We start from the raw sequence: 12552 nt of genomic DNA, 5'->3' as shown, positions 1-12552 counted from the left end.
TGGTCCGAAAGAGGGCGGAAGCAGAACCGTGCACAGAAATTACGAGATGACGACGACTTGGTGTGTTGGAGTTACCAGCTAAAGGAGAGCGGAAGTGACACAGTGTGGTCCCGCCAGTAGCTTCAGCTGATGGGCTGTGGGGTAGGTGGTGGCTGGAGGCTGATCTGTCTTAATCCACAGACCTGCAATTACGGGACCTACCAGAGCTTACACCTATAGGCGAAGACATCTTTTGTCGTCTTTAGTGAAAACAACAAACCCAAACACAGGCCCTCTCCAGCTCTCCGGGCCACCAGCTGCCCCTGCACGGTGGGTGACAGGATATCCAAAGTCAGTGCTGGGGGGCCTGGGAGGGGGGCAAGGTGCGCTGGAAGGGAGCTGGGTACCGTGCGACGACAACCGGCGATACCCAGCCCAGACGGTTTTGCAAACGCACAAGGCCAAGACCTTCGTTTCTTGGGTGTGCTTGCTGGGGGTGGGAATGTGAAGGAAGAGGGGCGCTGTGCTGACTGAGCCACAGAAAAGGGTGCTCCTGCATCTGCAGCGGCTCCGTGCATGTGAGCCAGGAACCGTGCTCCTGACTTCCCCGCGTCACCCCACTCTGAGAGATGCTTAGCTGTGACAGGTAAGGGCTTCAGAACCGGACTGTCAAGTTATAGAAAACCATTCAATGAGATCAGCCTAACGAAGGAGCTAGAGGTCCAGGTAGTGCACCAACTCAGCGCGGCTCGGGGTTCAGTGTTGCAAGAACGCACTCCCCTTTCACCTCAGGGCGGTGGAAGGAACAAGACAAGCGTAGGCAAAAGTACGCAGACTACAAATACTTGGCCCACAAGAGGTCCTGTGGAGATTTTATTATATCGAGTGTAAAATAAATTGTCAGTCAAATAAAAAGAACACTTTTTTAAACATCATGCAGAACATCGTCCAAATGCCTTTTTTTAATAGTTAGACATTTCAAGCATTATAAGGAAAATCAGGAGAGAAAACCAGACACTGTAACTTCAGTACATTTCAAACGGAATGTCCCTCAGGTCAATTAAAAATGCAAGAAAAAATAGCTTCAATTCCGTTTTTTTTTTTCCTTTAAAAATACATGTTATCTGTACAAGATACACTACAGTAAACATTGAAAATCATATTATCCCTTTTATTAAGTCAAAATTATTTAATCCATACTGTGGTTAATACTAGATTTATTTATTCATCTAGTTAATTTGACAAATATTAAGAAAATATTTAAAAGAAAAAAGCAAAAAACACCTTGGAATTAAAAAATAGTTACTACATTTTTATACGGTTTAATGTTCCACAGTGTTTGTTAAAAGTTATATCGAATTTCTTTTTAATATTAAAAATAACAGTACTTATATTTCTGAGATAATAGAGAAAAGTTTTTGTTTTGTTTTTAAAACAAGCTTGGAGGTCTTAGATACACAATTGCAACGGGTGATGGAGACATGGAAAAAAATGTATGCTAAAAACATGAACACATTTTTATATTACGCCTTTCGAACTCTAGAAATTATACAAACCCTATAAAATGCCCCTCCCAATTCCTGTTGGACAGCAATACAATTATCTGTCTCAATTCACATAATTAATTACAATACATAATAGTTCAGTTTTTTAAAAATGCAATAAAACCAGACAGCCAAGATACAAGAAATTAGAAGTAAAACATTTAATGAATTTACACATTTAAGAATATTTAAATACTGTTTAAAATTTTTTTAAAAAGGATTTGTTACATACCACCCAAGACTTCCAAGCCACTTTCTGTTGCAACAGAAAACGAAAACCAAGACTGTAAATAAAGATACGTCCAAAAAACCCCAAACAAAACAAAACCACATGTTGAAATGTCACCGCTCCGAGGTACGTTCTGGTGCCTGCGTTTGCACAGGTTTTGCGCCAAAAAGAATCCCGGAGCTCACACACATTTGAAGTAGCCACAAAAGTGATGAAAACAAAAATTATCAGCAATTTTAGTAACTAATTTTCCCCGATTTTTAGAAAAATTCTGTTAATCTAAATATAGTGTTTCACAGAGCAAAGGTTCTTCATCAAAAGGTTTGCAAATCTAAAAACCTCTGATACAAACAGGTTCTCTTTTCACCATGATTCAGGGGGAGCCGCCAGGAGGCCCGCGCTCTACTGCTCCTGCGGACAGAGTGTAGGGAGAGAAGTCAGTGTGCGGGGCAGCTCTCCGGCGCCCAGTGGTGGGAGGTGACAGGTCACCCTCTCCCCCTCGGGCTCCATGTCAAGCACTGACCCACACAGACACGCCGTTGATGTCTGAGCACCTTGCCCCGGGGCTTGTGTCATGGGATCCCAACCAGACAAAATCTCTCACGAGCATGGGGTCCCGGGGCTCCTCGTTCTCTGGGGAGACCGCTGGGGAGAGGGGCGCGGTCTGCACCACCGGCCCCCATGGGTCTCCAGCACAGTCATCTGAGTGACAGACACCCAACCAGCCCCTCAGGCCTTGGACGGGGCGGCATCAGGGCCCTCTGCAAGCCGCCAACCAGGTGCCTGTTTCCTTCTGGCTGCTACTGGCAAGCTTCTGGTTTATGTGGGGACGCTGCAGACGTGGCTCTGCTCAACAGGTACAGGGTGTGAACTCACTCTCCTGCTGCTGCTGACTAAGGGCAAAGGTGACAGCCTGGCCACCACAGTCTCAAGGAAGGGGTGGTGGTGGTGGGGTGGGTGTGGGTGTGTGTGCGCGCGCGTGCGTCTCCACACACCCTTGTGCTCTCTCCGCAGTCCACCTGGTGTCTGACTTACTCAAGTCACCTGTCTGGTGTTCCTAATTTACAGTCAGAAAACCAGACCCAGACGTCTACTTAGTCTCCTGGGTCCATCAAGGGCATGCCAAATGCACTCCCTGCCCAACTTGGGCCCAGACTGTTTCTCGGGGAGACTGCAGCAGCGCAGCAGCGCCAGGGCCTGGACTTTCCCTCCGTCACCCAGAGCTCAGGTCAGAATAACCCTGAGGCCCAAGAGAAGGGCCCCTGGTGAGGGGTGGTCAGGGAAGTAGCTGTTGGGGATGGGCTACAGACCTGGCTGTGGGCCTGGGCTTGCCCTAGTGTCTGCCCGTAGAAAGCAACCTGCTGTCGGTAATACTCCGCCCACGCCATTGTGTAGTCCGGTGGGGAGCTGGTCTGTGGAGCGGCACCGGCTGCATGACCTGATCGAGAAAGAAAGAAACACCGGTTAGCAGACGCAGGGATGAAAATGCGGGGTGCGAAGGACACTGTCCGGTCCGACTGGCAGGACCCTTCCCACAGGGTTTTGGGCACCTGGAAGATAATGGCACTGGTGAGGCAGATGACCATGGACACTGGCTCTTTGGCACTGCAAAAGCACCATCGTGCCTGCCACTCGATCCCCCAGGAAAACGGCCCACTCCTCGGTCACACTGCTGCACCTGCCTGCCTGCCCCCGCCAGCTCCCAGTGCTGCCGCCGACAGAGAAACAAGGGGGGCTCCTCGCCTGCCTGGGTGTGTGCCTGACTGGGTGCAGGCCGAGAGCGCACATCCACCCAGGTATCCAGAGACCCTGGAGACCCTGAAATAAAGGGAGGCCCCGGCGAGGCTGAAACCTGGATCTGGGAGGGAGGGAAGCTGAGCATCTGGCCCGCCCCCACAGGGACCCTCCTGTCGGCTGGCTGACCCAGCTCGGGATCCTGACCAGCAAACAATATCCTTCCACCTCCAACCCTCGAGCCATCTCTCTGGAGACTCTCCGAGCACGCTGGGTTTGGTTTGGAATAGAAAGAGTAAGATTTAGTACTAATTCTAAATGATCCCTCAGTTATTTTCCTTTGAGACGGCGGGGGTCACCCTGCTCCACCCCCTCACCTTTTCTCCAAGACCGGGTTCATTTGTAAAATCAAACAAATACCAAAGAAGCAAAACCACAAAGCCAGCGCCTACTCCGACCGCAAGCCTGTCCCTCCGCTGTCTCCTTCCCCATCACCGCTCTGAGACGGCCACCAAGAGTCTGGGCAGAGTGCAGCAAACCAGCCAATCAGACGCCAGGGGCCCTCAGCCCTGGCCAGGGCCAACAGGCAGATGCTGCTCGGAAGAGGAACCAGTTGGGTGAACTCCGGTGCGAGCTGGCTGCCACCCACCTGCTAGGTCTGAGGATCTAATGGGGGTGGCAGCAGAGGGGAGACCCAGAGGGCCAGCTCGGCCAGGGTGTGCATATGCAGCCCGGTGGTCAGCACTACACTCGGCCTCTCTGACAGAAGGCGGCAGGGAGGAGAGTGAGACAAAGTGAGGTCCTGAGATCAGGTCTCCAAGGTTAAAAAAAGAGGGGAACAGGACGGACAAGGAAAATCTACAGGAGCGCGGTGAGCCTGTTTCTGGGGAGCTGCTTGTTAGCGAGGCCCGGCACTCACTCTGTTTTTTGTAATAGTCTTCCCAGGCCTCACTGTAGTCAGGCTGGCTGCTCTGCGGCTGGCTCTGCTGGCCTGTGCGAAGAACACAAAAGCAGTCAGGCCTTCCCGGCTGCCTCACAGCCTCGGCCTGCCTCCAGCTCCGACCGTCCACATGCTGTCCCAGCAGGCCCTGAGGCCCGGGAAGAAGGGAGCAGTCGGCTGCCTCAGAGAAGTGGACGTCGCGATACTCACAAGAAGGTCTCCACCCAGGCAGAGGGTGACGGGGGTGGGGGAGGCTGCCAGCAAGATCCTGGGAGAGCCCTGCCAGGCTGGGGCTGAGGCTGGGGCTGGGCAACCTGGCTGCCGGTGTCTAGAGGGAGGCCTTCCAATGGGAAACAGGGCTTGGACCCCGCGGCATGCTGGCTTCTGTCCCAAGGCTGCGGGCTCTCCCTGGACAAGCAAAACTGCTGGAGGCCGCCGGGAGCTGGCAATGGGAGCGATGAAAGAAGACGCAGGATCGAGAGCACGGCCAGCCATGACGGGCCCCAGCCTCTCTCGGGTGGTGGGAGGGAGAAGAGGAGGGGAAGGGCTTCTTCCTGCAGGCGTCCAGGTGAATCCTCTACGGTGTGTGGCTTGGGGTGGTACAGATCAGGGGTGGGGTGGGCTTGCATCCCGTGTGGGGGCCCCAAGCAGCCTAAGAGAGGGTTCAGAGACTTGACCAGAACAAGAAGTCAGGAGCGCTGTCTGCAGAGGTCAGGGCTGGTTTGAGTGTCCACCTGCTTCGGCCCACAAGACGCCCTTCACTGCCTTTTCTTCTGTAGCATTCTACCAACAGCACATGCCACTGCAGACGCCATCCAACAAGTTTTCTCTGAGAGCTAATTTACTGAAGACCCAGGAGGGACATGGGCCAGAGGGCACCTGTTACACTTACATGTGTGTGTGTGGGGTGGGGGGTGTGGTGGGGGTGTGCAACAGGGGAGAAACACCCTATGTTCACCCCGCAAAGCCTTCACCTCTATTGTGGCCGGAGGGCCTGGAGTGAGGGACGGGCAGTCAAACTTCCATCCGACAGAGAGGGACAAGGAGGGGCAGGCAAACAGGACTTTTCTTCCCCACACGACTTCACTCACAAACCGAGTCCAACACCGCCCACAAAGGCCAGCCACCCATGCCGACTGAGCTGTCCCCAGCCTGCTTTCATTCACCCTGCTGTGCTGCTGCCAACTCCTAGCTGCCCGAGACCCCTCACCCAAGGGCCCCCAGCAAACCACACTACCAGAGCTCAGCTCCCCCTTGAGGTGCGAAGGAGATGGCGCGGCCCCTCGCTGACCTCAACACAAAGGGACCTGTCCCTCCCTGATGGGGCAGGGCTTCTCCCTGGCCTTCCTCTGTCCTGGCACAATTGGGGCAGATGTGATGGACCCTGGCCACCTCAATCTTTGGGGTGCTTCTTTAAATTGGCACCCTCCCTGTGCGGGATGGAGACAGGTGCAGAGGGAGGAAGGAGGCGATGGCGGAAGCAGAGTGAGCGTGGGCTGCGTTGCAAGCCGTGCCGGGTACCGTGTCCCGGCGGAAACTAAGTGGGCGCTCTCGAAGTCTCTCCGACGACGATGGCTGCAAGCCTGCACAGCTCTTAAGTAACCGGTGGCGTGTGACAAGGGAAAAACAACCGTGTGACATCAGAGCCTGAAGAACTTTAGGAGCAAAACCCAACCCTTCATCTCACAGCTGGCTAATCTGGAGCCCAGAGAAGGGGTGGAGCTGCCCGAGGCTGGAAGTTCAGCCCCTAGACAGCCTGGGCCTTACAAGAGCTGTGGCCTGGGCACAGACTGGGGAACCCAGGACAGCACTTCTGCTCAAGGACAGTGGTTAGACCCTGGGGACCTGGGCGCAGTGAGCCTGAGTGCTTGTCCTACAGCCCACGAGAACCGTCAACAGTTAGTGCTGCAGACAGCGGTTCCTCAACACCAGCAGGCTGGGCGGCAGTGGTTTGGGCTGTTTGAAGGCTGGGTCAGGTGGACTGGTCGGCCCTGTCCAGCCAGGCTGCAGCCAGGAAAAGCCCCCTCTGAGCAGGCGCTGGGAGAAGCGCGGGGGCACGAGCAGCGAGGTCCTGGGGAACAGAGCATGCTGGGGGAGAGCGGGGTTGTCCGGCGGCGGGCCTGCACGCAGATCCTGAGGATGCTCAGCCCTCTGTGAAGAGCACGATGGCAGCAGCCCAGAGCCCAGAGCCGAGAGGCAGGCGTGCCGGGACGACAGAAAAGAACGGAGAGCCGCTTCTCTCAAGCCATCCTTGGCTCTCCCAGGTTCACGCCGCCTGGCGGCTCCCAGCGGTGCCATGGGGGGACTTCCCTACAGCTCGGGGAGGGTATCCTAGACCTATCAGCCAAGGACCCAGGGCCTTTCCGGTCCCTCACCCAGGCCTCTGCGGGCCTCAGCTTTTCTGTCAGGAAGTGCAAGCTCCACCTCCACTCAGGTCACTTACTTGGGACCTGCTGTGTAGGCTGCTGCCACGTCTGGTAGGTGCTGCCCCAGCCCTGGGTCAGGAAGGCCGGAGGACCACTGTGGATGAAAACAGAGTTACATCATTTCAGTCTGGGTCCTGTCCACTCCTCCTCCTCACCTGGGCCCCCCCACCCACCCCATCTCTGGCGGCGTCTGTCCACCCACGGAACGACACGCAGGGGGCCGGCAGACACGTACCTCGCCGGGGTGCCATGGGGGTTCCCGTTCACTTTAGCAGCAATGTTTGGGAAGCACCCTGAGCCCCTGGGAGGAAAGGTGCTGCAAGAGGAGAAACCGCCCATTACGAAAACAAACACAAGGCCCGAGCAAAAGAAACCGCCATCCCGGTGCCAGCTGAAACCCTCTGCCCTCCAGGAGCGCTCGTCCCTCCTGATGAGACGGGGCTGGGCCGTCCTAGGGACTGGTTTGGGGATGGCACGCTCTCGCAGCAGCCAGGGGAGGAGGTGGTGACTTCTTCCAGTCACGGCGGCGGCGAGACTCACTTCTGATGAGGAGCAGCAGGTGGCTGGCTGAAGGGGCTCTGTCCAAAGGCTCCCGGGGCTCCCAGGCTGGTACCCTGTGAGGGACACAGAGAAATGTCTCCTTTCCTGTTGGCTGGGCCCGTGCCCTCTCCCCTCTGGTCAGGCACACCCCGAGGCAAATCCGAGCTCTTGGGGAACGGGGTCCAGTGACAACGAGACAGCCTATGGCACTCACACTAGCCTTCCTTCCCCAGGCAGCTCCTCGTCCAGGAGAGAGCATCAGCACCACACCGCCCTGCGGGGAGGGCCAGCCTGCGGGGCTCTCCGTCAACATGAGTGGCCCAGGGCTCTTCCTGCCTTTCTCCGGCCCTCTGAGGTGAGCAGTGGCCAATCAGTCCTCCCTCAACACTCCCTCTCCTTCCCTGCTTTATCATGAAAGCTGCCTTAGGGCCTGGCTGCAAGCACAATGCCACCAGGAGGCTAGGGCAGTGCTGGGCGAGGTGGCGCTGCCCCTGCGGCTCATCTAAGCCTCGAGGGGACACGGCTCTGGGGACAGCTCCGCAGCCTCAGCCTTGCAGGGTTCTACCAGGAGGCTTCCTGCATGGCTTTTGGGCCTGGCCCAGCCAACCGCAGGGCCTCCGACCTGTCCCTTCTGCGAGGGAAAGGGGCACCACGCAGATGAAAAGGCACAGGAGGCAGCGTTCTGGGGGAAACTGGCAGCTTGGCCATCCAAAAGAAAAGCCAGCTATCAGATGAGGGGAGAGGTCCCGTACGTACCCCAACTTTCTCATCGATGAGCTGCCTCGCCACCTCAATCTGCTGAGGGACGCCCCTGATGGTGAATATCCGCAGGTTGGGGTCCGTGTTGGGAGGGGGGTTCCGCTGCAGTTCCACGTGGGCGCCTGACTGCTGGTTTATACTTTTGATGTTCTCACCGCCTGTGGCAGGAAGACACAGGGCATGGGAAGTGGCATCCGCGACACACTCTAGGGCGCTCCTCCTTTGGCATCCTCTGCACACCAGCACCAGCCTGGGGAGGGAGGGGCTGTCTGGGCTCTACCCGGGTTCACAGCAGCCGGCCAAAGGCCCTAGAGTGGAGGCCTGGAGGCTGGTGCCCCTGAGAAAAGGAGGCCACCCTAGCACCTGGTCGGGGATCTGGACAAGGTGGTAGAGGCCAGCTTACGGTGGCTCATCCCCTGCCCTAGGCCCTCCACGCTGGTAGCACAAGATTGTTTTTTGTTGGCTTGGCTGCTGCAGGGTATAATGGGGTTCTCCAGCCCCACCGCACCTCAGCTTTACCCCCTCCGTCCACCCCCAGGCCCAAATATGCCCTTACCATCCCACCCTGCCACTTCTCAAGCCCCAGCCTGGGAGCGGGGTGGGGGCAGGGACAAGCAGAGTCAGACTGGACAGGCTAATGAAAATGTAGTTGGACTCTTTGAAAAACCTGTGAGAGTCCCAGCCTCTTGATGAAATCTGCCTAACAAAAGAGCCACCAAAGAGGAACAATGGTCTGATTCTTCCTTTGTAATTTCACAGACTTTACAGCGCAGCCTCGCTCAGCTGGGGAGGGGCAGGAGGAACCCCGAGAGCACAGAGCCCTGCACACCCCAAGACAAGGCAGGGCATCGGCGGCTCGCTGTGCCCCCTCTGGCCCCCAGTCAGCACAAATTTAACCTGAGACTGGCCATTTCACTGTTTGTCCACCGTCCAACCTTACCTCTCCAACCGCGCGCCCCCCCCCACACCCCCCACTCTGAGTGAGAGGCACCGTCAGGCGCATAGGTAAGGAAGAGGGCAGCAAGGGGGCCTGGTTCAGAGACCTTCCTGTGGGAAGCTGGGGGGATGGAAACCGGGTGTCCTGTCGGACACTGGCTGGGCTCAGGGTAGGTTTAGTTCGGAAGGCTTGTCAGTGTAAAACCAAACAAATGAGCAAACAAAAAAACCACACAAACTCCCACACTCCTGCTTGAGTGCAGACCGCCCCCCCCCCCGCCCCGACATTTCAGACCCCCCCAGTGCCACATCTTGTGCAATACTGCCTTGCCTCCTGGTCCTGCTGCACTGCCTCGGAGGCCAGGGAACAGTGAGGAGCTGGGCTCCTTCCTGGGCGGGAGCGTCACTGGAGGGCAGTGACCAGCAAAGACTAAAAGACTAAATGAACTCAGCCAACCCCCGGCCTGCTCTGAAGCCACTCGGCTCCAAGGCACTGACGTGGAGCGAGAGCTAACAGGGTGGTGTGTCTGCGGCTGAGAACACAGGCCAGACAGTCAAGCCCCCAGGCCCTCCCCAGCAGCCCGAGTCTCTGCATGCTCACAGAGGCAGGCAGGCCCACAGAACGGCATGGGGCCGGAAGGAGTTAATTGAAGTTCATCTTCCTTCAAAATGAGGTCACCAGCTTGGCACATGGTGGCTGACCATAGACTCATTCAACAGCCTGCTCCATTCTTTCACCTGATGGGGAACAGGAGCGACCCACCAGTGGCCCCCCGCTGGACGTGAAATCGTAAAGCAATTAATCAAGCCCACTAAAAGGCCTGGCTGACAAGAGCAGGGCTGGCCACACTATCTGTCAATATTGCTGTGTTTATCATGGAAATCCAGCCGGGGCCTGCGGAGGGTCCCGTGACCGTCTGGGTGGGCCAGAGCCACAGCCAAGCCCGAAGACAGGGGAAGCAGGGCCTGGCTTGGCACAGCCCCCCCACCCCCCTTCAGCCTCACCCAGGCGCCTTTCCCAAGAGGAAGATACAGTGCATCCCTGGAGGTCCCACCCCCACCCCACTCAACCAACTTCCCCATGGGCTTTGGCATCTGCCACCAGCAGGCTACCCAGCCCAGCCACCACCCCTCTCCCCCGTCACTGTCCTCTCAGCGCTCATTCCGGCCATGAAGGGCTGTTCTGAGACCATGAAGATTCCACCCACCACAAGGAAGGTCCCAGTGACGGCCGCAAGGCTCCGCCAGTGTCTGTGGGAGCCTCCCACCCAACAAAAATCCCAGGGACAAAAAAAGGTAAGGGAGCCTAGACCACCTGGTTCTCATGCAATGATTTCAACTCAGGGTGGTCAAGCTGCCACAAGTCCCGAGCAGCTCACGGTATCTGGACCATCCGCCGCGCCTGCCGCCCGCGCAGATAAACACGTGCACACCCCCCTTTCTCAACCGCCCGAGCAAGAGGTGAAGAATCTGCTAAAGGGCACAGGGGTAGGAGCGCATTGCCCGGGCCGGCTTCTTAAGCTTAGGTCAGGCGGGGCAGCACTGCGTCTCTCCCGCTGGTGCAGGTGCTGTTGCCTGAGACATGGGGCACTATCCCCACAGCAGACATGTTTGGTGAGCAAAGAACTGTGAGACGTTCTGGGGAGAAGCCTGTCTGTCAAACACATCACAAAGGCACACACAAAACAAAACCCGCAGCCAGCAAGGCGTCTTTTGGGGAGGCCTTTGATACTGCATGGAGAAGCTGAGCCCCACCAGCCTGGCCTCGACGCATCGCTGTCACAGGCTGAAGCTCTCTGGCCCTTGCTGCTTTCTCCAGGACCAAGGACTGGAAGGAGCGACACTGGCCATCACCGAGGGCTTTTACCACGCTTCCTTTCCCTCCCCGAGTGTCTGTCCCCACGGTACACGTGCCGAAGGGGCAAAGATTCTTTCACATGACCCGAGAGCCCCAATCAGCGAGGCACAGGAAGAAGCCGCTGCTCAGAGGATTCTTCATGAGGAAATGCTCCTGGGGCTCCGCTCGGTTACGGGGAGGTGGGTGAATTAGGGATTCACTGATCAGCAAATATTCAGCAGCCCCTCACTAGGGGCAGGGCAACTCTTCAACAACGTGAGCTGCTGCATCAGACAGCGGCTTGCACTAAGAGTGTGCGTTTGTTGTAAAAAAAAACCAACCAAACCAGGTCAGATCCAGGTCTTAGAAAAGACCCATGCAGAACACGGTTCTGGAGGTACATGTGACCTATGTCCCCCAGGTGAAAGAACTAGAAGGGAATGCCAAGCCCCACCCCCCCACCCGGCCCCCATTCCCCTTACCTTTGCCGATGACGAGTCCACACTTATCTGCCGGCACGGAGTAGGTGATCTCCTGCACGCCACCAGGGGTTCCCAGGCTCCAGTCGCCTCGGCCTCCGCGGCCTCTTCCTCTGGCGACCGCGAGGCCCCCAAAGCCATCTCTCTCCTGCAAAGGAAGCCCGGCTCTTGAGACGACTTCTGCCACGACTGGCACCGCCTTTCTTCTTCTTTGAGAAGGGTGAGTGACAGAACCATCCACCAGGAGCCAGGGAGCCAGGCACCTCTCCGCACATCGGACTTTGACGGCCATAACGGGCAGAAGGCACACAAACCCCAGGCCCGCGGAGGATGCGCACCGAGAGATGCACGTGGCTACACAGCCAGCACACACATCCCACCCAACCAGGTAGCCAGCTATAAACCCTCAACCGCCCTTGGCCCTGAGCTCTAATCCCAAACCCTAACTGACAGGCACCCAGAGGCCGAGGCCACCCTTTCTGGCGGCTCTGATGTGCCAGGGTCAGCAGAAGCCGGCCACCAGATGCTAGCGAGCCGCACACACGTCAAAGTGACACGTGGTTGAGTGGTGTGTGACTCCTGGTGCTCCCTGCCACCTGACCAGGCTGTTGCAAAGAACGACCTATCAGACGCTGCTGTGTAAGAGGCACAACACTTTGCTGCCCGACCAGTGAATAAGATTAAAGGTTTTTTTAAAAAAGAACAATATGTTGTTCTATTGCTAAGAAAAAACAGAAATGTGTACAAAAGGGGCCCCAAAAAGTTAGCTCAGAAAAGGGGAGGCAAGGGATTGAGTCAGACTCTTTGGCTCATGGTCTGGGGGCTGGCGCAGTCCCCCTGACGGCTCGGGCGGCACCGAGTGAGCCTGAGTCTAATGCCTCAGAGGAGGGTTCCGTTCATGCGGAGGGAGCAGCTCTGAGCCTGGCCTCTGTCTGCCCTTTTGTGTCCACTCTGGGGCTGTCACATTTAGACCTTCTGAACTATTGAGGGGTTCCTTCCCCGAAGTTCAACCCAGTGAGGAGCCCCTGGCAGAACCTGCTCGTGCTGATTAGGAAACAGAGGACACTGTTAACAGCGTCTCAGCCCGGAGAGACAACTGGAGACCTTTTTACCTGCCCCTGCTTTGCTGAGACACGAGGGAATTGCAGG

The 12552-nt window shown here is 56.7% G+C and overlaps 1 protein-coding gene across 2 annotated transcripts in view; it reads right to left on the bottom strand.

The window, feature by feature from the left end:
* Nucleotides 1-821: 821 nt before the first annotated feature.
* The window catches only part of FUBP3 (far upstream element binding protein 3), a 55296-nt gene continuing 43565 nt past the window's right edge, over nt 822-12552 (bottom strand). The window contains exons 12-19 of one of the 2 annotated variants that reach the window (XM_004713253.2): nt 11407-11551; nt 8149-8309; nt 7393-7466; nt 7088-7168; nt 6870-6946; nt 4406-4477; nt 3063-3190; nt 822-2163 (exon numbers count right to left, since the gene is read on the bottom strand). In XM_004713253.2, coding sequence (XP_004713310.1) covers nt 2155-2163; nt 3063-3190; nt 4406-4477; nt 6870-6946; nt 7088-7168; nt 7393-7466; nt 8149-8309; nt 11407-11551 — 747 coding nt within the window. In that variant the 3' untranslated portion in view covers nt 822-2154. The remainder of the gene's footprint in view (nt 2164-3062; nt 3191-4405; nt 4478-6869; nt 6947-7087; nt 7169-7392; nt 7467-8148; nt 8310-11406; nt 11552-12552) is intronic. The other variant, XM_045288546.1, reaches the window with a different exon arrangement.

The sequence above is a fragment of the Echinops telfairi genome, unplaced genomic scaffold (assembly GCF_000313985.2).
Source record: "Echinops telfairi isolate 266 unplaced genomic scaffold, ASM31398v2 ScPeMD7_22;HRSCAF=79, whole genome shotgun sequence".
Classification (NCBI taxonomy): Eukaryota; Metazoa; Chordata; class Mammalia; order Afrosoricida; family Tenrecidae; genus Echinops; species Echinops telfairi.
Note: the sequence above shows the minus strand (reverse complement) of the source record. Positions and strands in the feature narration are given on the sequence as shown.